This window comes from Symphalangus syndactylus, chromosome 12, assembly GCF_028878055.3.
Source record: "Symphalangus syndactylus isolate Jambi chromosome 12, NHGRI_mSymSyn1-v2.1_pri, whole genome shotgun sequence".
NCBI lineage: Eukaryota > Metazoa > Chordata > Mammalia > Primates > Hylobatidae > Symphalangus > Symphalangus syndactylus.
The window spans coordinates 134,681,045-134,704,139 of record NC_072441.2 but is presented as its reverse complement, the minus strand read 5'-3'; the positions used below and the strand labels follow the sequence as shown (position 1 = coordinate 134,704,139).

Sequence of the window (23,095 nt, the reverse complement as noted above, 5' to 3'; positions counted from 1 at the left end):
TTTAAACATGTACATGTAATCCCCTCACAATAAGTCATAGACACGATGATAAGAAACATCCTTCAAAGGCGTGTTCTAAACACTTGTTTGCAGAGTTCTCTGGGAAACAGTTCAATTCCCTGTCATAAAACAGCATGCAACACATCTCGGAAGAAGCACGGGTTCTTTCCACATGCTGTTCTGCCCTACAGGAAGTTTAAAATTAAGAGAGCAAAGGGAAGAAAATCTACATTGGAGGGTCAGACAAATCTGCAGTGGCCTGGAATGTCTGGAGGGAGGTGGGAGGGAGAAGGGTGTGTTGGGAGCTGGGCTTATTGATGTCACAGGCAGTAGGGGATGAGTCCCGTGACCACTCCCGTGTTTTTCAGGCATGCATGGCTGTTCCTCTATGAATCACTAAATGAATCAATTTAGCGAAACAATCATGTCTGTTCAAAGGGGGATATTAAGGGAAAACAAGCGTGCATGTCATTGTATGATCAGAACAGTAAGTTAGAACTTTCCTTTTTTCTCTCACTGTTGTTGTGACATTCGGCCTGGCATAGAAACGGGTACAGATAAACAGCAACGGTTTCTCATTCTAATGGACAGGTACAGTCATGGTGACCGTGTTGGGACTGATGGTGTGTTCATGGCGGTGGGGGTACTGGTGACAACTATATCGTGGTTATAGTGATGGTGATGTTGGTTGTGGTTATGGTGACACTGGTATTGGTTATAACTATGGTGGTAGTGATACTGATGGTGATGTTTAGTGGTGATGTTGACTGCAGTTATGGTAAGGATGGTGGTGGTGGGTAGTGTGACAGTGATGGTGGTGTCTTGCTTATGGTAGTGGTAATGGTGATGGTGGGGGCATAATGATGTTGATATGGGTGACAGTGGCAAAGGTAGGGTGATGGTGTTGTTGTTGCAAGGAATGGTTATAGTTTTGATGGTAAAATGACAATTATGTTCAATGGTGTTGATAGTGGGGTTGGTATAAGGAGGTGTTGTTGGTCAAAATGATTTTAATGATGCTTTGTGTTGGTGATAATGGTGGTATTGGTGTTTGTGTTAGTTACGGTAATGTTTTTAATGGTATTGGTGACACCTGCCTGTCTCAGTAGGTGACATTGATGGAAGTGCTAGTGGCATGGGTGCTAGTGTGAGTGGTGAACTTGATGGTAGTCTTGCTGTCATGGCTGATGGTAGTGGCACCAGAGGTGGTGGTCCCAGCAATAATGGTAGTAGTAGGGAGGGTGGTGGGAAGTTGGTGGTGGTAGCAGTGGTAGACGCAGAGATGATGACCAAGAAGGTGGGGATTACACGGAGAGTGGTACAGGTTCTGGCAATGATACCCTTAGATACCATGAGTCGACTGCAAGCTGTCTTTGGAGCTGACAGCATGCTGGACATGGGGAAAATGGCTCACCACATTCCCCCAGAGCCCTTCTTTCCGCCTGCTGCAATCCTGGTGAGGATTAATTCTCTGTGCAGGCAGAGATGGCTGTTTTCTGGGGGTCTGTGGGGATGGTGCTGAAAAACAGGTCTGTTGCTGGGAAAGTGGACAGAGAGGGAGGCTCAGGATTGCTGAGCTGGAGGGTGCTTTAGGGGCAGGTCAGCAGGAATGAGGCACGTGAGGGTATGCTGATGGATGGCAGGGGCCACGCTGGGGCTGGGGCTAGGGCGGCAGGGAGGCAGTGGTGGCCGGCGTGCAGGGGCTCACGTAGCTGGCAGAGCCAGGGCTGTACTTCCTGCTGACTCAGCAGAGCAGGCAGGAACTGATTCTTTTCGACTAATGTGTCTTCTCCCGGGATTAGCTCATACAGCTCTGGCTGGGAAAGGGGGAGAGGCAGCCTCTCCCATCTCCCCAGGCTTAGGGGCCCTTTGGAGGAGAGGGCAGGCAGACTATGGGGCCCCAGCAGGACCAGTAACTGACTCTGTATGTCCTCGATCTCATTCTCAATGGGCTGCCATTTGGCTGGCAGGGAGCCAGCTCCTCAAATATCAAGGGATCTAGCTACCCTACCCCCACCCAAACCCAATCCATGTGGCTGCCCAGTTCTGCTTCACAAAAGGTCTACCCTGCCCAGTTCTGCTTCGCAAAAGCATAGCCTGGGGGTGGAGAGAGTAAACTGGAGTCAGACTGTCTAACCTCCTTCGCCAGGTGTCCCATGTGTTAGCTGTGTGACTGTCTGTATCTTGGTTCTTCATTTGTGAGTTAGGGACAATGACTGCTACTCAGAGGCTGTTGTGGGGATAGATGAGTTAAGCCTACAGAGTGCTTGAATAAGGTCTGGCATGGAGTGGGTATTCAAAAAGTGTTTGCTATGATTGCTACTACTGAGTGTTGAATAACTTTAAGCAAGACTCTTAAGCTCTCTGAGACTCAGTAGTCTCACCAGTAAAATGACGATAATTTCTTAACATTCATACTTGATATGAGAATTAAAATGGAGTAAATGGATGAAAGCATCCTGTACAAAGTAGCACATCAGTTATTACTATCCTTGTTGTCGTTAGCACAGGGGTCAGCTTCAGCATCCTTCCTGGAGCGGAAATGGGGGGTTTGAGTGTCCTTTTGGCGTTTGGATCCTTAAGAGTTTATCTTGTGATCACTGCCTTTCCACAAGAGAAATAACTCCTCGTGAGTGGGAAGATTTGAGCAGATCAGCTGTTCAGTTTGTAGCCTCTTGTACCCCACCCCTTGCCCTGCTCAGTACTCATGCCCTGGGTAGGGATCAAGAAAGAAAGAGAAGGTTCTGGGAGCATCCTCCTATCCTGAAATTTCCGTGGAATCTTTTTTTTTTCCATTTCTTCATCCTAGCTCCCTTTCTTTCTCTTTTCTTTCCCTTCCTTGTTCACTACTCATTCATTCATTCATTCGTCTATGGGACATGGAAGTCATGGGGTCTGCCCTGGAGAAGCCTGTAAGTTCCCACTCTTAGGGAGAACATGGCTCAGGCTCTAATCAGGGCTTCATTACATGATTCTGTGCATGCAACAGAGGGGCGGGGATGGCACATCAAATGAAAATTCAACTTTCTCTGCATTAAGGAAAACTATCAGCAATGATGCTATGTAGGGACTGTAAAACCAACATCTACACAAAAGAACGACTGTCTAACTAGTTGATTGCCTCAACTGTAAAAGAGATTAAAATGGTACACTTCTACAGATTTGGTCTTTTGTTTCTGCTTGTTTGGACTTCAGATGCACGGAGTTGAGCAACTCATACTCCTTCCTCCGTGCTAATGTAATTTTTCTCTTTCTTCCCTTATTCTCATGCTCATTCCTTACTCCTTTACTCACTCTAGGAATCCTCTCCAATATGTTTTAAAATGTGCCCTTAAAATGTGTTTGTCTTTATAAATATGCATTTGGTTAACAATCAGTTGCACGAATGCTTCTTGTTTATACCTCACCATGATGTAGCACAATTGACTCCTCCACATACCACTGATGCTCATGGTGATCCATGTCCGGCACTGGGTACCAGATTCAAGCTATGAATTTTGCAAGGCCCATGTCCTTGAGTTGCTCACAGGCTAGGGAAATAGACAATTTAGGACAGGGTTGGGACACAAAGGAGTCAGTGATCAGTTCTGCTGGTGGGGGCGGGGGGCGGGGGAGGGCTTCCCAAGGGCAGAGCCACTTCAGCAGAGCTTTAAAAGGTGAATAAGGCCGGGCACGGTGGCTCATGCCTATAATCCCAGCACTTTGGGAGGCCAAGGCAGGTGGATCACCTGAGGTCAGGAGTTCGAGACCAGCCTTACCAACGTGGAGAAACCCTGTCTCTACTAAAAATACAAAAAAATTAGCTGGGCGTGGTGGCACATGCCTGTAATCTCAGCTGCTCGGGAGGCTGAGGCAGGAGAATCGCTTGAACCTGGGAAGGCAGGAGAATCACTTGAACCCAGGAGGCAGAGGTTGCAGTGAGCCAAGATTGTGCCATTGCACTCCAGCCTGGGCAACAAGAGCAAAACTCAGTCTCAAAAAAAAAAAAAAAAAAAAAAGGGCTGGGCGCAGTGGCTCACACCTGTAATCCCAGCACTTTGGGAGGTCGAGGCAGGCTGATCACAAGGTCAGGAGATCGAGACCATTCTGGCTAACAAGGTGAAACCCCATCTCTACTAAAAATACAAAAATTAGCTGGTCGTGGTGGCGGGTGCCTGTAGTCCCAGCTACTAAGGAGGCTGAGGCAGGAGAAAGGCGTGAACCCTGGAGGCAGAGCTTGCAGTGAGCTGAGATGGCGCCACTGCACTCCAGCCTGGGTGACAGAGAGAGACTCGGTCTCAAAAAACAAAAAAAAAAAGGTGAATAAGAGCTCACTAGGTGTATAGCAGGGAGGAGGAAATGGCAGGAGGTGCTCCAAGTAGAGGGAGCAGTATATGAAAAGGGTTGGAAGCATGTAGCAGCTTAGCATGTCTAGGAAATTGAATGATTTTGTTGTGGCTGAGGCAAATGGTATGAAAAGAAAGGGCAAGAGAAAACAGCTGGCATTTATTGAGTGTGCCAGGTGCTGTTCTAAGTGATTAAGTACTGAATTTCTTTTAAGCAACACAACAACCCGAGGCATTGTGAAAGGAAATTAAATTTTGGGACCCCAGATGCATTTAGTCGAAGGGAAAAGTCAAGCTGGGAACTGGATCACGCAAACCTGCCTCCCACTTTTAGTTCCTAAGATGGCTGGCCAGGCACGGTGGCTCAAGCCTGTAATCCCAGCACTTTGGGAGGCCAAGGTGGGCAGATCACCTGAAGTCAGGAGTTCGAGACCAGCCTGGCCGACATGGTGATAACCCTGTCTATACTAAAAGTACAAAAATTAGCTGGGTGTGGCTGCAGGCGCCTGTAATCCCAGCTACAATATGAAAAGTTACCCATATTTTGCCCACAAGGAAATTCCTAGTGAGCTGTTAAAACTTCACAATGGCAATGCATATTGGTAGCTTATCTTTACAAGGCAGTCACCCCAGCCCACCAGACGTAAATGCATATCTGATTGTTCCCCTACCCCATTGTGTCTGTGTTATCTTATGTAAAATGCAGATTCCTCCCATTTTTCCTCTGCCCCTTTGTTTATGTCATCTTACCTAAAAAAAATGCAGATTCACTTACAGGAAAACTGTGTACTTCTCAATATCCCACCCTTTCCCCTTTAAATTGGGAGCCCTGAAAATCATCTTTGAAGAAAGGCATAAAGCTGTCTCCCAGGTGCGTCCTTAACTTTGGCAAATCAATCTCCTAAAATGATTGAGACTTGTCTCGTTGTTTTCCTCGATTGACAGAGTGTACTATTATCATTCCCATTCTACAGGAAAGGAAACAGAGGGCTAGGGAAGTTAGTAACTTGCTTACAGTCACGTAGCTTATAAATGAGGTCCCCAAAACTGCATCAGGCTGCCTGGGTTTCTAATCACAATGCTATGACCTCCAAAAGATGAGGAAGGTAAGGAGGTCAGAGGTGAGGCTGCAGAAGACCTTAAATGCCAGTTGAGGGGCAAGGAAGAAGGCAATAGGAGGCCCTGAATCAGAGCCTGAGTGCCATTGAGATGAGTGAGTGTGAGTGACCACAAGTGTGCATGAGGGTGCACATGCTACAAGCGAGGTGTATGGGTGAGTGTGTGGCTGTGCTTGGATGTGTGGGTGTGCTTGGATGCATGTGAGTGTGCCGCAGTGCACATGTCTGTGCCACAATGTAGGACACACGTGTCTTTGTGAGACTAGGCGAGTGTGCATGTGTATGAAAAAATCTGTGGTTGTGCACCCGTCTGAGCATGTGTCTTTGTGAGTGTGAGTGTGGGCCTTGGTCTTCCTGCCACCATGGGGCCCCATGGAAGCTGTCAGAGCCCATCAGCCTGGCCTGGTGTGAGAGGCCTGTTCTTGGCCTCAGATGCTAGATGGGCATACATCAAACGCAGCCTGAGCCTGGGACCAGTGGGGTAGAATAATTTAATGAGAATACAGAAGGGAGGCTGCAGCTGCTGGGGAGTGGGAAGGGGGCCCATTTCTGCCCAGTGCAGCTTCCGGACTCCAGAGCCCAGCATCTGGGGTCTGTGTGTGTGTTGGGAAGGGAAGATGGCTGTGTTGGGTGCCTGGCCATGACCCCCTCCTGCCCCATGCAATGGCAGAACTGCATCTAACCTGGGTATGCCAGGACACCAACTAGTCTTGGTGTTGTGCCTCCTGCCTGGACACCAACCTAGTCCCCAGATGTCCCATGAGACTTCTGGGGAACCAGGACACAAAGTCCAGCATTTTCATCTCTAAAGCTGTTCTGACATTTCCATGAGATGGAACACAGAGAAAATCACTTCTAGACCAACTAGCCCAACCCGCTTGCCTTACAGAGCGGAAACCGAGATTCAGAAAGGGGCAGGGAATTGCCTAAGGTCACCCAGCAAAATTGAGTTTGGACCAGGCTTAGAACCAAGAAATTCTCAGTTGGCATCCAGCGACATTTTCACACTTTTAGACCAAGACCAACAACACACATAAACATCAGCAAGGTTGTTTATTTGATGGCCTCTGCCTCTATGGCCTGGCCACTCCTTTCCTCCCAGGCCACCCACCTCTGCAGAATGGAGGCTGCTTCCCCAGTGCCCACAGCCAGAGGTGTTTTGTGAGGAAGGCCAGGGACAGGGCTGACAGAGCACTCTGCATTCTCCCCCTGGATGGAAGTGTGTGTGTGTGTGTGTGTGTGTGTGTGTGTGTGTGTGTGCATGTAGGGGGGTTGCCCTTTTGTGCTGGCCTTAGGTCAGACAGAGAAATGTGAGGGGACCCAATTTAGTCAGTTTTTCTATCTAAGATGTGGGTAGAAAAAGGAGGAATTTTGCTCCGGGGTAGGAGAAGGGGTGAAAATGACGTGCCCTGGCCAGGACACAGCCGTGATAGGGCAAATCAAAACCTTGTCCTTGTCCTTAGTATCTTGGGCAACACACACACTGTCCTGTCGTGTCCAACAGTCACAGTGTGAAAGATTTTTTTCTGGGAAGTTCCCATGACAACTGTCGATTCATGGCAAGAACCTTCCACGGGTCTTAGGCCACCTACAGAACTGGGCTCGGACTCCTCAGCTCCACCTGCAAGGCTTCTCCAGATTCTAGGGTCTAGATTCCAGAGTCCAGAACCTGGGGCTGCAGTTCAAGGTCTATTGCTGAACCTAGTCCACAATTCAGGCTCTTTTTTTTTTCTGGTTGCCACAAGATTGACAGATTTTGTTGTTGTTGGTGGTGGTGGTGAGGCAGGGTCTCACTCTATTGCCCAGGCTGGAGCACAGTGGTGTGATCAGATCATAGCTCATTGCAGGCTCAAAGGCCTGGACTCAAGGGATCCTGTCACCTTAGCCTTCTGAGTAGCTGAGACCACAAGCACGTGCCACCACACCAAGCTAATTTTTATTTGATATTTTTAGTAGAGATGAGGTCTTGCTATGTTGCTCAGGCTGGTCTTGAACTCCTGGGCTCAAGTGATCCTCCTTCCTTGGCCTCCCACAGTACTGGGATTATAGGTGACAAATACTCCTGAATGTAAGAGCTTTCGACAGGGCATGGACTCTCCTGTTGGAAACAAACGCCACTACTCCCTATTAACCTATGCCCTCCATTTTTACTCAGCTATATTACCTTTCTGGTACCTGAAAGCACTTAAATTTAGGACCCCTGAGCCTGAGCTCCTTGAGGGACCCAGTCCTTATATTTTACATGCCATCATCTAGCACACAGCAGACTCTTGGTAAACGTTTGCTGAGTGCTCGACTCTAACTGGCCTCATCTTCTATACCTTCCCCCTACCCTCTACTTCAGTTCACACTTAAGCTGTTCTCTGAAACATTTTTCTCTCTGCCTCAAAAGCTTTTTGGTGAACCCCTATTCGCCCCTCAAGAAACTGCTTAAGTGGCCTCACCTCTGGTCCAACTTGTCTGCTTCCTGCCCAGTGCTCATCTATTAGAAGATGTGGACAGCTATCCTTCTTCATAGCCTAGGTTTTGAGATTAGTTGTATTTGATATGTACATAGTGTTTCAGTCACCGAGAAAGACTTAGTTGGCTTCACTGGCCCATCTCAAAGTGTCCTGCAGAAGCCTGAGTTAGCTAGCTCACCAACCTTGGTAAACCCCGTTAGCAGCTCTGGGTCTCTGCCCCCAAATCCTGGTGCCTCGATCCTCGTCTTCACTTGGGTGTAGGAAGAGGCCTCATGACTCAGGGTCTGGCCCATGGAGGGAGGAGCATCCCTAAAAGGGCTCCAGGCAGAAGACAAATATTGGCGAACAAGCCGGGGCCAGCCCTGCTGCCAGCCTGGCCCAGACACCCTTGGCCCATGACTTGGCACTTGCTGGGGCTACCTGCTGGGCTTGGCCAAGGTGATGTAGGGCGAGTTGCCTGGGCCTGTGGGGAGCTGCTGGCAGAATATACTCCCCAGGGCTACAGATGGCAACGGCAGGCACACCCACGCAATGCTTCGGTGGTTCCAGGGCACCCTCTCTTAAAGGCTCAGTGTGTACTCCCACCCCAGGGTCCAGCCTTAGCTGTGCAGGGCCCCTATCAGGGTCAGCTTATCTCTTCCGCATCAAGAGGGTGGGTACATGTGAGAGTGGGAGTGACGGAACATGGGTATGCGTTGTGTGTGTGAATAGATCTGTGAGCATGAGGATTGTGTGAGAATGAGTGCATGTGTATGTGGATGGTGTGTGACTCTATGTCCATGTATGTATGTATGTATGTGTGAAGGGTGAATGTCTGTCCGTATGCTCAGCGGTGTATGTGTATGTTAATGTGTATGTTCGCGGGTTTGGGCGTGAGAGTCTATGAGTAAACTATGTGGTTTGTGGATGTGTATACATGTGACTCCATGTGACAACAAAGACGTGAATGTCATCTTGGTTCTGCCGTTTCATAACTGTTGAAAACTTCAGCAAATCCCTTCCCTTTTCTTGTTTCATAAAATAGAATGAACAGCACAAGACGAGTTTTTTTTTTTTTTTTTTTGAGACGGAGTCTCATTCTTATTGCCCAGGCCAGAGTGCAGTGGTGCTATCTCGGCTCACTGCAACCTCCACCTCCCGGGTTCAAGCTATTCTCCTGCCTCAGCCTCCTGAGTAGCTGGGATTACAGCTGCCTGCCACCATGCCCAGCTAATTTTGTACTTTTTAGTACTGAGATTACAGGCGTGAGCCACCACACCCAGCCAAGATGATCTTTTAAGTCCCCTTCCAGCTTCGATATGCAACAACTGGCTTAGGGGTTGTGTACAAGTGTGTGAAGGCTCTGCGTGCACCTGTGCGTGTGTGTGTGACAGCAGCAGAGTGGTACTGTGCAAGGGGCATGGCTTGGAATTCTGATTCCATATTGATCAGCTGTATGGTCTCAGATTAGCCCCTTCCCCTTTCTAAGCCTCAGTCTCCTCCTCTGCCGATGGGGCTAATGATTCCTATAAGGCTGCTTTGAGGGCTAAGAAATATTGTTTGTAAAGCACCTAGCCCAGAATCTGGCTCAGCTCCCTCTCTGAGATGTGTGTGTGTGTGTGTGTGCATATGTGTGTTCCTCACATGCACACATGTGGGTACTCATGTGCACATGCTCCACTGGTTGGTCCAGAGTACAGGGGAAGTGCTCTAGATCACTCCTGCCTTCTGCAGTTTCTGACTTCTGTCTGCTGGGAACACAGCCACCCAGGAGAGATAGCCTTGGGTAGACAGTCTCCCAACTACCTGTCTGGACCCACGTGGTCCTGAGGCCTCCCTGCTGCTCCAGACTGGCCGTCACATGGGTGCAGTGGCCTGGAAAGGAGGATTGGGGTGGGCAGGAGACAGGCTCCCAAATCCGATTAGTGCCCACCCGCCATCCGGTGTGTTAGAGACTAAAGAGATTCTTCTTCTTAAAGGGTCAACTGCAAGTCTGGGATGGTGGCTGAGCTGATCTTGGGACCCCAGGCCCCTTTAGAATGAAGTCTCAGCATGGGAGCCAGGAGCAGACAGGGTCTCGACCTCAGAGAGCTTCCAGCCTGATGGAGAGAGCCGGAAGAGTCAGGTTGGCTCTGTGGCTGCCCGTGGTCTCGGGGCAGGAGGTCTCCAACTATGGACCTGGAAAAAGGAGGGGAAGAGGCTTGAGGGACTGGTAGAGACTGGGGAGAGAAGAAAGAGACAGGGTGTTCTAGGCAGGAAGACCAGTATGGGCAAAGTGGGAAGGCTGGAATGAGTAACGTACATGTGTGTGCACGAGTCTGTATATACTAGGGAGAGCGTGCCCTAGGGGCCTTGGAGAATATAAAATCCAGTTTTTCATTTTATTGGTGAGGAAGCTGAGGCTAGAGAAGGGAAGGGACGTGTCTCTGGTCAGAGTGAGGTCCTGACTGACTCCAGCTCAAGTTGAGGTTCTGCCTCCAATTCCTGGGTTCTAAAGACAGGGGTGTCAAGCTGAGCTGCCAAGTCCCTCCTTCTCCGGCTTTTTGCTGGTCCCATAGTGGTCTTGGTGACGCAGAGCAGGGGCTTAACAGTGATGTCTGCCTTCTGGCCAATGGGAGGGTCTGGGGCTGGACACTCTATCCCTGTCCAGGGGTCCCAAACAAACCCGGAGTGGCTGCTTACACCTGGGCCCGATCCACAAAGCATGTCCCAAGCCCAGACTCTGGACACCCAGAGAAGAACCCAACACTGAACCCCAGGCCGGATGGTCTCCAACACCCACGCTAGAGAAAGCCCCAACCACCTGACCCAGAGAGAACTTACAACTGGGCTCAGAACACAGAGAAAAGGTCCCAGCACCTGGCCGAGACGCATCTACACAGGCTGAGTTTCCATTGCAAACTCAGTACTGGATCCCTACAGCCATCCAGAAACTCCCGTGAAGAACATAACATCCAAATGCGAGCCCCCAGAGAGGGTCCCAGCACCCAAACCCTGAACACTAAGAGGAGATCCCAACACCCGAACCGGGTCCATTTGGATCTGCTTCCAACCCAGACCCAGAACATCCCGATTAGATGCCTGCAATAGACTCAGATCTGGAGCCCAAACCGGGAATGGACTCACCCAGGCCTCCCTCCTCCCCAACCAGCCTCGGTGAGGCTCATCCTGAGAGGTCTTCCAAGTTCGAAGACTTTTTCTGCCGATATGTGTGACCATCGATCGGGATGACTGCGACTGGGGAAGGGGGCAGGAGGCCAGGCCTGTTCCCTTTGGGGGAAAGGGGAGGGGATCCAGTTTGCAGGGCTAGGGTGGGAGCGGGAAGGCGGGGTGTGCGCCCCGGCCGCCTCCACTCGCCGCGGGAGCTGGGACGGAATCTGTGCGCCCTCGGAGACCCTGCAGTCCCCTCACCGGGCTCTCCCAAACAGCCCGCGGGGCGCTGGGCGCGGGGCCAGGAAATCCGGCGCCGGCCCTTGAAGCGCACCCGGGCCGGGCGGGGGCGGCGGGGGCTGGCTGGGCGCTGGCACCACGACCGCCCGCAGAGCAACGTGACTGCGCGGGCTCGGGTCCCCACCGGGACAAGGCGGCCTCTGTGCCGACCCAGCTGATTCCTCTCGGGCTGCAAATCCCTTCCGGCTGACAGCCCTGCCGGCTGGGGCCAGGCAAGGGAACGGGAAGCCGGGTTGAGGGCGAGGTGGGCGCTGAGGATTGGAGCCCATTGGCCGGGGGTCCCCCGGAAGGCCGTCTACTCGGTACATCCAGGGTAGCAAAGGTTACCGTTCCCGGACAGAGAAGCCGAGGCTAGGAGAGGTCCAATCACTAGCCCAAGTCGCACAACCTGTTTCTTGGTTAAAGCCAGAGTTCTAAATGAGGCCCCATGATAAACTCTGTATTTGTTGTTGAGAGTTAGGTGGCATTATTAGTCTCAGTTTATAAATGAAGGAATGTGAGGCGCAGAGTTGAAGCTGCCCCCCCGCAATGTCCTAAGACAAGAAGGGAGTGAGGCTGGGACTGGAGCCCAGGACTGCCTGCTCCAAACATGGGGGCCAGGCAGTCCCAGCAGACCCCTGACCCCAGGTACTCACTGACATCCAGCCGGAGGCCCTACCATGGGCCTGTCACAGGGTCCCCCTGCTCAAGGCCTTCTGTCTGATTAGTTCAGTGTGGTGGACCCAGGGAATGAGTTCCGTTAATCTCCTGGAGGACAGATGTGGGGCTGAAGGAGGGAGATGGGGTGAGGGTGGAGGCGCCAGGTGGCTGGAGGGGGGACTGGAGGGCAATGCATCTGGGAAATGACTTTTCAGAGGCCCCTCTGCCCTCCCCCTGCAGCTGGGGACGGAGCGGGAACCCCAGAGGCTGGAGACATGGCCATGAGGGTGGACTGGGGAACCATCCAGGATCCAGCCGTACCCTGGCCTCCCGGGAACAGGATGGGGATTGTCCCGTGAATTCTGTGGAATTAAAAAATGGCGCCTTCTCAGGGGAAAGGGAGCTGGGCTGGTTCCCGGGACTGTCTGGCTTCTGTCCTGACTCCTACAACTCGGCGGCTTGGGACTTTTTTCCATTCCTTGACCAAGATTTGACCTAGACAGGGAGTGCGGGGCCTCAGGGGAGGAGGGAGGATGGCAGGGGCATGGGGGCGACTGCTGAGTGGACACGTGACCTCCCGCTATGCATGTGCCAGTGTGTCTGCACAGAATGAATATCTCTGTGATGTGCTTATGCACATGTGCCTCTGAGAATGGATAGTGGTGGCTCTGGCGGGGTGGGCGTATTGTATCTGTGGGTGCTGTTCGTGCCTGGGCACCTTGACCCTGCCAGGATCTGCGTTATCTCTCTGGGTCTGTTTGTGGCTGAACCTGTATCTATGAGTCTTTGTGTGTGTCTGAGTTTCCGCCCCCAACAGAGCCCTGAATGCCATTTTGCTGCCTGAATGTGCAGAGGAATGTAGGGGGCCAAGGGAGAGGGGAGCACATGTCCTGGGCTGTGGGCCTGCTGGTTATGGAAAACTACTGAGGCCTCCTGGAGCTGGGCAGGCCAGGCCTGGCCCAGAGCCAGGCTCTGCAGCTTTTGCCCTTCCAGGCTGCTCCCACCCGTTCTCTGCAGGGCTGGGGACCTGCTGAGATGGGTTCTTGGTGGAGCAGAGAGCATGGCCTCCCTCCCACCACTCCCCAGATGGTTTGCCAGGCCTGGGGGAAAAGTGAGGGGGTGAGATTAGTTTCCTCTGAAGTCCTTCCCAGCCCCAACATTCTCTCCATTCTGTGAATGTTAAAGGGATTTTAAAAAGGCAACTTCACGTCTATTTTGGGGGATGGTGAAAGCAGTAGGGTCTCAGACTGTTAGAGCAAGAAGGGCTTCTAAAGGTTATCTCGTCCCACCCCCTCCGTCTTACAGATGAGGGCACAGGCCCAGAGTGAGGGATCTGGATCCCTCGATCACCTTCTGGAAGGGCAAGGACCATGTTATCAGGTCCGCTGTCTCCCCATCGCCACAGGCCTGTCCCTCATCATGCTGCATGACCTACCCTGGGTAGAGGAAGAGGAATTTGAGAAGGCCTTGGAGGATGGGAGCATTTCGACATATGGAGGTGGGGTTGAGACTCTGGGTGGCAAGAAGACATGGGTTAAGGTGTGGAAGTGGGCAGCTGAGGAGTGCAGTCAGAATGGAGAGTGGGACAATTGGACACACTGGGTCCTAGGACTGAAATGGTGTGTCTGAGCTATACATGAGGGTCCCCTCAGGCCAGGTGGAAGCATGTGGACTTTATCCTATAGGTGATTCTGGTAAAAGGTAAAATTGCCATGTAGCTGAGTGGTTTAGGGCACATGATGTGCAGTCGAATCAGATTATCTTGTATTCCAATCCCAGCTCTAAGACTTTGGTAACTGTATAACCACACATCCCTGAGCAGGTTACTTAAACCCTCCATACCTCACTTTTCTCATCATTGGAATGGAGGTAATAGGCCATGCATGGTGGCTTGCATCTATAATCCCAGCACTTCGGGAGGCCGAGACAGGACAATAGCTTGAGTCCAGGAGTTTGAGACAGCCTGGACAATGTAGTGAGGCCTTGTCTCTATTAAGAAAAAAAAAAAAGAAATGGAGATAATGATAGTATTTCCCTCCCATGGTTGTCTTGAGGAATAAAGGAGAATACAGGCAAAGCCCTCAATGCCTGACACTGGTCAGTGCTCAGTAATAGCTGTGATGCTCCTGGTGGTGAGGCCTGTATTTAAGGCCAGCCCGGAGGGACAGAGAGAGGACAGGGACACCAGTGGGGAGTCCACGAGAATCATGTGGATGAGATGCCATGCTGAGGTCCCTGACGCTGTTCCCTGGGTTAACTGGCTGGAATCCTCAGCTGGGCTGCAGGAAGGTGGGCAGAACCCCCTCCACTGAGTGGCCTTGAGTTTGTCGCTGGGTGACCAGCACCTGAAAAACCATTTTCAGAGGAGGATTGGTGGGACAGGGAGGAGACTGCGGAGAGATGGGGCTCAGCTGCTGACAGCCTGAGGGTAGCGGGGTGGGGCCCAGGAGAGATTTGGGAAGCGCAGGTCACTCATTGCTCATGGCGCTGGAAGTTACTGGTTTGGGTGAGGTCATGCACCAGGCTAAGAGAGAGGAAAGGGGCCCCGCAACCCAGGGAACCCCTTTTGAGCCAGACCCTTGGGAGAAGCAGCAGCCACAGGGGCTGAGGAAACCAAGGCAAGCTGTGGTCAGAGAAGGTGAGGGAAGAATGTGCTTCAAGGAGGGGGCAGTCAAGAGAGCCCCGTCTGGGTAAACAGCCAGGTGAGGAGGTAGAGGTGGAGGAAAAGGCAGCACAGAGGCCATGGGCTTCGGCATTGAAGAGGCCACCTCTGTAGAATCTGCTTTGCAGAAGAGGGAACAAAACCCAAGCTGCGGCTAGATGAGGGATTAATTAATGGGATGGGGAAGTGGAGACAGAGGCAGATGTCCTGTGACTGCTCAGAAGCTTGGCTGAGGAGAAGGGGGAAAGACTTGTGGCAGCCAGACAGGGGAGGTTCGGAGCCTTCTGGGGATGGGGTGACAGGGGTGATATTTTCATATTTCCAGTGGAGAAACTGAGGCTCAGGTGGTTAAGAAGCTTGTGCAAAGTCACGATAAATTATTGGGGGAGGGCAGCCCAACGTCTCTGACTCTTAATGTAGTAATTTTCTAAATGGACAATTGAAATAGTATAATACACACACACACACACACGCACAGATATTAGTTCTGATCATAGAAGTAAAACATGTTCATGGGAGAAACCTAGAAACATATGCAAAAGTGTAAGAGAAAAACGCAAAAATCACCTGTAATTCTACCACACAGAGGTAAGTGTTTTTACCATTGTGTGTCATGACTTTCTACTTTTTTCCTCCGCAAGTATACGTAAGTACATACTGGGATCATGTTGCACAAGTTGTTTTGTAAATCCCTTGTTTCATTTAGCAACATAGCATAAATGCTTTTCCATAAGAATAAATATTCCTTGAGAATTTTTTTTTCTCTTTTAGCTCACAGTCCAGACAGGAAGATAAGACTTACAGATGGGATTCTACAGTAAGCAGTAGAGCAAAATTCATGAGGTGGTGGGGAAGTGGCTGGATCCCTGGACTAGGAGCACAGTGAGCTGGCTCTTTGGCTCCTGACTTGTCCACTGATTGGTTATGTGGCCTTCAGCACACATAACGTATTTGGGCCTCAGAATCCCAGATATCTCCAAAGGGTTATCAATGAGTCTCTCAAGGCAAGCTGTCATCATGACAAAAGGGTTGAGGGAGAGTCTTAGAAAATGAACCCACACCGGGCGTGGTGGCTCACACCTGTAATCTTAGCACTTTAGGAGGCTGAGGTGGGCGGATCACCTTAGGTCAGGAGTTCAAGACCAGCCTGGCCAACATGGTGAAACCCCATCTCTAAAATACAAAAATGAGCTGGGCATAGTGGCACGTGTCTGTAGTCCCAGCTACTCGGGAGTGTGAGGCAAGATAATCACTTGAACCCAGGAGGCGGAGGCTGCAGTGAGCTGAGATCACACCACGGCACTCCAGCCTGGGCAACAGAGCGAAACTCCATCTCAAAAAAAAAAAACCCAACAACAACAAAAAGGAAATGAAACCACATTATCATCATGATTCCGCAGGTCATTTCTTTATCTGAAACTTGGGAAGCATGTTTACCTACCTTGCCTGCCAGGATTGGTGATAATAAAATTAGATTAATTATTTTTTTGAGACAGAGTCTTGCTCGGTCACCCAGGCTGGAGTGCAGTGGCATGATCTCAGCTCACTGCAGCCTCTGCCTCCCGGGTTCCAGCAATTCTTCTGCCTCAGCCTTCCAGGAAGCTGGGATTACAGGCATGTACCACTATGCCTGGCTAATTTTTGTATTTTTCATAGAGATGGGGTTTCACTATGTAGGCCAAGCTGGTCTTGAACTCCTGACCTCAGGTGATCCGCCTGCATTGGCCTCCCAAAATGCTAGCATTACAGGCTTGGGCCACCATGCCCGGCCTAGATTAATTATGATGTCTAAAGACAACTAATATTTGGACAATGTTTTGCTGTTTACCCACATTATCTCACTTAATCATTCCAACAATCCTGTGGGGTAGGTGCTGTTTTTGTATTCTGTTTCCGGAAAAGGAAACCATGGCTTGGAGAGCTGGTGTCACTTGCTCAAGGTCAAAGGTAGTGAGTGGTAGAGTTGGGATTCAAACCTAGCTCTCCTTATTACTAAAGCCATGAATCTTTGCACTGTGCCATTGTGATGTGTGATGCAGGCCTGCAGAGCGGTAGAGGGACATGGAAAAGAGGAAAAGAGAAAGAGTGGAAAGTCAAGCTGCTTCATCCTTGGTTTAGCCGTGGTTGTCCCAGGTACCAACATCTGTGGGGAGTTGCCGCCCCCTGGTGTTCTATATGTGATATACCCTGGAAAGGAGGAGAGCTAGCAATCTGTCCGCTCCACAACAAAAGTGGGGTGGAACCAGCTCAGAATAACCCCAGCTTGTCCTTTTAGAGTCCGGACGGAGGGTAGGGGTGGTGGTGGTGGTGGTGGTGGGTGCATATTTCACCCAACAGTTCTGGGTAGAAGCTTGGTATATTTCAGCCCCTACTTGCTCCTTATCTGGGTGCCCTAGTGCAGGGTTAGTGGCCACTTTGACAATATTCTATTTCTGACTCAAGTGCTAGTTAGAAGGGTGTTACATCATAATTATTCTTTAAACTGTCCATTAATGTTTCATATGCACTTCTGTATCTATGATACAACTCAATAGAAAAAATAGGATTTTTGGCAATTCTTAGGGAATAATTTTTACCCTAGGCTGAAAAAATTTGTCCTTGGCATAGCATCAAATGGCAGAGTGGTACAGCCAACACCTGAAGATGTGTACTTTAAAGGGCTTTTTCACCTGTTACCTCATTTTACAGTACCATAGCCTTCCAAGGAAGGTATTTATTTTCATTTTGCATATGAGAAAATAGGCTCAAGATTCCCCCGACCCCGCCATCCACCTGTTTGAAACCAGGAAACTTTCCAGAATCCCACACTGCCCCCTTGTGGCAGCCCTTATGGCTCTCTCAGTAAATAGGCCGTAGTGGCACGCCCAAATGAGATCCATGTTGCCTCCAAAATCTAATGTGATGCTTCTTTCTTTGTGATGGGAGACGCCAGATGCAACAACTACCCTTAATCTTGCGAGTGATATTTTCATGTTCACCTTATAAACGATATTTTTATGTGCTAGAGAGCCCTGGAAGCAAGAAATTTCACTAAGGTGGTAGATTCCTTAGTTTTTGTTTGGGATTTGTTCCATACCTTCTGGTATATATGTGTCTTACCAGCGTGTCTAGGGTATCAAGTAGTACTCACCTAGTTCAATCAGTATGATTTTATCAGTGTAGTAGGCCAGCATGATCTCCTATGAAATGGTGAAATGATTAGGTCCTAGCAGGCTAGAGTTTGATAGAGGGCTGGACAGTTGATATAGCTTTGAGTGAAGAAAGTGAAGGTGTATTGTTAACTCCACCAGGTAAATGCATTCTGCTTCTAGAAGTCCCTACTGACTGACATTCCTAGCTGTCTTTGGATATCTTGTTCTATAGGGTACCAAGGATGTTTTGGCCTTTCTCCTTAATGTAATATAGGCCACCATTAAGTCCAAGTTTCAGTTAGCCAGCCCAGTAAGCTGTTACAGCCACTCTCAGTTTCTTGAGCTAACATATCTATATCAACGAATTCAGTGTAATCAAAAATTACATTTTTCTCTCCCTGTGATATAACACTCTTGTAATCCACTTCCCTAAATATTTCCCAGGCTTTTACTAGTATAGCCTTGCAAAATGTATACTGGCAAAACCTTGCAGTTCTTTCGGTGTTTTTGATATCTTTTTTTTTTTTTTTTTGAGATAGAATCTTGCTCTGTCAACCGGGCTGGAGTGCAGTGGCACGATCTTGGCTCACTACAACCTCCATCTCCCGGGTTCAAGCAATTCTCCTGCCTCAACCTCCCAAGTAGCTGGGATTACAGGCACCCACCACCAAACCTGGCTAATTTTGTATTTTTAGTAGAGATGGGTTTTCACCATGTTGGCCAGGCTGGTCTCGAACTCCTGACCTCAGGTGATCCACCCACCTCGGCCTCCCGAAGTGCTGGGATTACAGGCATGAGCCACTGCGCCTGGCCCCCTATTCTTTCTTAATTTGTATAAATTTAAGGTTGTACAAATGTAGTTTTGTTACATGGATATTTTGAGTAGTGGTGAAATCTGGGCTTTTAGTGTATCCATCACCTGAATAGTGTACATTGTACCCATTAAGTAATTTCTCATCCCCCACCCTCCTCCCACTCCTCCACCCAATGTCTATCATTCCACACTCTATGCCCATGTGTACACATTATTTAGCTCCCACTTATAAGTGAGAACATGTGGTATTTGACTGTTTCGGAGTTGTTTCACTTAGGATAACGGCCTCTAGTTCCATCCATTTTGCTGCAAAAGACATGATTCTTTTTTTTTTTGAGACGGAGTCTCGCTCTGCCGCCCAGGCTGGAGTGCAGTGGCGCGATCTCGGCTCACTGCAAGCTCCGCCTCCCGGGTTCACACCATTCTCCTGCCTCAGCCTCCCGAGTAGCTGGGAATACAGGTGCCCTCTACAACGCCTGGCTAATTTTTTGTATTTTTAGTAGAGACGGGGTTTCACCATGTTAGCCAGGATGGTCTCGATCTCCTGACCCCATAATCTGCCCACCTCGGCCTTCCAAAGTGCTGGGATTACAGGCATGAGCCACTGCGCCTGGCCAATTTCATTCTTTTTTATGGCTGCATAGTATTCCATTGTGTATATATACCACATTTTCTTTATTCAATCATCCATTTGATTCCTACTCTTGAGTCACACTTTGTAGTCCTACAGTCCTTCTTTCTCTTTGGATCTATTGTGATTTGAGTATTATTATGTGCCTGGAAGGAATGATGGATCATGCATATGGATTCTGAAAAGAATCAGTATGCTTCTTCAAGGTGACTACCTCTAGCAAGATAACTATAGAACCTTCCGTAAAGGGGCAGCTAACACCTTCAGATGAGAGGAAGGGCTTTTTATGGCAAAAGAGAACTAGTATAATTTAGGGGCTCAAGCGGGTTTAAATCTACCCAAATGCCCCTATTACAATTCTCAATCTGTCTTTTTCTATCAACAAAATAACTTTATATTTAAAAAGCAAGACTGTAAATTTAATTTATATGTAATTTGGTCAACCACAGGAACAGATTCTGGTTTTCATAAATCTAGACTTTGCACTACAAAAAATAAGGGATTCCCTCAAGTTGGTCATGTTTTCTGGCTTTCTACCTATGTAACCAGCTGAGAATTTAAAGCTCTGACTTTGCCATATTATTTCTCCAACATGCTCAGAAGAAGCCAGCCCGTCCTATAGTCTTTCTATTCGTTATTTCTATCATAATGTTCTTTTTTATTTTATTTTATTTTTTTATTTTTATTTTTTTTTTTTTTTGAGACGGAGTCTTGCTCTTTCGCCCAGGCTGGAGTGCAGTGGCGCAATCTTGGCTCACTGCAAGCTCCGCGTCCCGGGTTCACGCCATTCTCCTGCCTCAGCCTCTCCGAGTAGCTGGGACTACAGGCGCCCGCCACCACGCCCGGCTAATTTTTTGTATTTTTTAGTAGAGACGGGGTTTCACCGTGGTCTCGATCTCCTGACCTTGTGATCCGCCCGCCTCGGCCTCCCAAAGTGCTGGGATTACAAGCGTGAGCCACCGCGCCCGGCCATAATGTTCTTTTTTAAATCTATTTTTTATTCCTCCTTTCTTTGCCAACCAAGAAGCAGCACTGGAATTTTTATGATAATGTTCTATTACTATAGCTACTTAGTAATAAGTAGCTTATTAAGGTAATTTTACACAGTATTTAAAATAATATATGCAACCTATCATGTGAGGTCAGGTGTGAAATTCTCCTCTTGTGGCGTCATGTTAGAGCTCAAAAAGTTCTAGGTGTTAGACGATTGTGGATTAAGCTACTTATTACTAGCCTTGTCATTGATAGGCCCTTAATTATAACCATTTATAGATAATAATTTAAGTAACTGCATTAATGTTGCATCCGATGGACTAGCAGTATCCCCTTTTCCACATGGATATGACAGCCACATATCATAAAAGGACATGAACAGATCTGAGTGATGCTAGGGTGGGTTGTGTCAAACCCAGTTTAGGTGCTTCCTTAGATTTGCTCATGTCGCCTGCTCCAGGACCCCACCTTTTGTTCAATGGAGAGCCCTGTCCCCCACCCCTCCCCCACCTGCCATGCCTCATCTCCTAACACCACCAGGGTGTGTATCAGGGTGTGGCTTTCAGTATAAACTGTTGGCAAGCTGTTCTGCATGACCACGTAGCTACCTGGGCCTTCTTGTGAAGTTCGGTGGCGCACCATCTTGTATTTGCTTTCTTTTCTCCCTGCTTCACTTCCCTTTTCCCCTCACTCTTATTGTCCTTGGATTGTACTTTCCAAGAAAGATTTAGCATGTAAACTTTGCCTCAGGTTCTCTTTTTTAAGGGACCTGGGCTAAGACAGGAGAACTCCAGAAGTGCAGTGACTGAGCCAAAAGTGGGTATTTTTGTTTTTGTTTGTTGTTGTTGTTGAAAGCAAGAGAAATAGCTTAAGATAAAACGGAGATAATTTTTTTAAGGGAATGCAATTCAAAGAATCAAAGAAAAGACTGAACAAGTCCATAGATAAGATGGGAAGCAGGGAAAATCTGCTGATCTATGTAACAGAACCAATGGATGGTGTTAGTGGTACAGGTTGAACACCCCTACTCAGAAAATCCAAAATCTAAAATGCTCCAAAGTCTAAAACTTTTTGAGCTCCTACAAGTAGAAATTTCACACCTGACCTCATGTGATGGGTTGTATATGTTATTTAAAATATTTTATAAAATTACATTCAGGCTATGCGTATAAGGTATACGTGAAACATAAATGAATTTCATGTTTAGACTTGGGTCCTATTCCAAAGATATCTCATTATGTATCTAGAAATATCCCCAAATCTGCCAAAAAACCCAAATCCAAAATCTGAAACACTTCTGGCCTCAAGCATATCAGATAAGGAATATTCAACCTGTAGCTTTAAAAGATGTCCACAAATCTTTCTATATTCCTGCCTTCAAGAGTTGGAATCTAATTCCCCTATAGGTGAATGTGAACTCTACCTAGTGACTGATTTCTACTGAATAAAATATGTTAGAAATGGTAGTGTGTGACTTCTGAGGCTAGGCCATAGAAAGCATTGTGGCTTTCACCTTACTCTGTCTTTGATCACCTGTTGCTGCCATGCCATGAAGACAATAAAACAGCCCTGAGGTGGCAGGTGGGGGCTACGGGGTGAGGAACTGAGTCCTCCTGCCGCCAGCCACACGAGTGGACCATCTCAGAGTCAATCCTCTTGTTTCAGTCAAGCTGGGGCTGCAGATGACTTCAGCTCGGCTGACATCTTTAATACAATCTCACAAGAGACCCCGGGCCAGAACTAGCAGCTAAGAACCTGCAGAAACTGTGAGATAATAAATACTTGTTATTTTAAGCCACTGAGTTTTGGTGTAATCTGTTGTGAACTGCAAATAACTAATAGAGTATCATTAAGGTATCCTCAGCGATTATTGATCTTTGTGTCACCATTATCATCCCCATCTGCAAATAGGGATAATAATAGTACCTTATTTATACAGTTGTTTATAAGGATATAAAACACTCAAGATAGTGCCTAGGACAGAGTGAGGATATCTACTGACCAGTAGCTATTAGCCGTAGTGATAGTACTGCAGCTGCTACTACTACTAACATCTATTGACTTCTCGCTCTGTAATCTCAAGATTCAAATTCTCAGGAAAGAGAATATGATTAACTTCTCTTGGGTTATATGCTCTCCTCTTGGGTAAGGGAGACCAGGGCACTTTGATAAGAAATCTCATCAAGTCTATATTTCCTCAAAGGAAATTAAGATGCTATTGCAAGATTAAGAGACAATGGTTGCGTGGCAGGCAAAAACAATACCCACTACACAGAATGTGTGTGTGTATATATATATATAATATATGTGTATATATAATATATATAATATATGTGTATATATATATATAATATATGTGTATATATATATATATATATATATATATATATTTTTTTTTTTTTTTTTTTTTTTTTGAGACGGAGTCTCGCTCTGTCACCCAGGCTGGCATGCAGTGTATATATTTTTAAGGCTTTTTGAATATAAACACAAATTGCTTTCCCAAAATATATCAATCTATGCTACCACCAATAGCATACAAGAGTAGCCATCTCACTTCATCTTTGCCAACATTGCTACTATCTTGAAGAAGACAGAAAAAGCCAGATTAATGGATGGAAAATAACATCTTATTGTTTAAGTCTGTGTATTAGTTCATTCTCGTACTCCTATAAAGAAAAGCCTGCTGGGCACAGTGGCTCACGCCTGTAATCCCAGCACTTTGGGAAGCTGAGGCGGATGGATTACCTGAGGTCAAGAGCTCGAGACCAGCCTGGCCAATATGGTGAAACCCATCTCTACTAAAAATACAAAAATTAGCCAGGCATGGTGGCACATGCCTATAATCCCAGCTTCTTGGGAGGCTGAGGCAGGAGAATTGCTTGAACCTGGGA

General features: G+C 48.2%; 1 protein-coding gene across 1 annotated transcript in view; it reads left to right on the top strand.

The window, feature by feature from the left end:
- Positions 1-436: 436 nt before the first annotated feature.
- Positions 437-23,095, top strand: part of LOC129468960 (putative ciliary rootlet coiled-coil protein-like 1 protein) — a 65,908-nt gene continuing 43,249 nt past the window's right edge. Inside the window, 1 exon segment of the mRNA XM_063627762.1 lies at positions 437-591. Within this exon segment, the coding sequence (XP_063483832.1) occupies positions 584-591 (8 nt within the window). The 5' untranslated portion in view covers positions 437-583.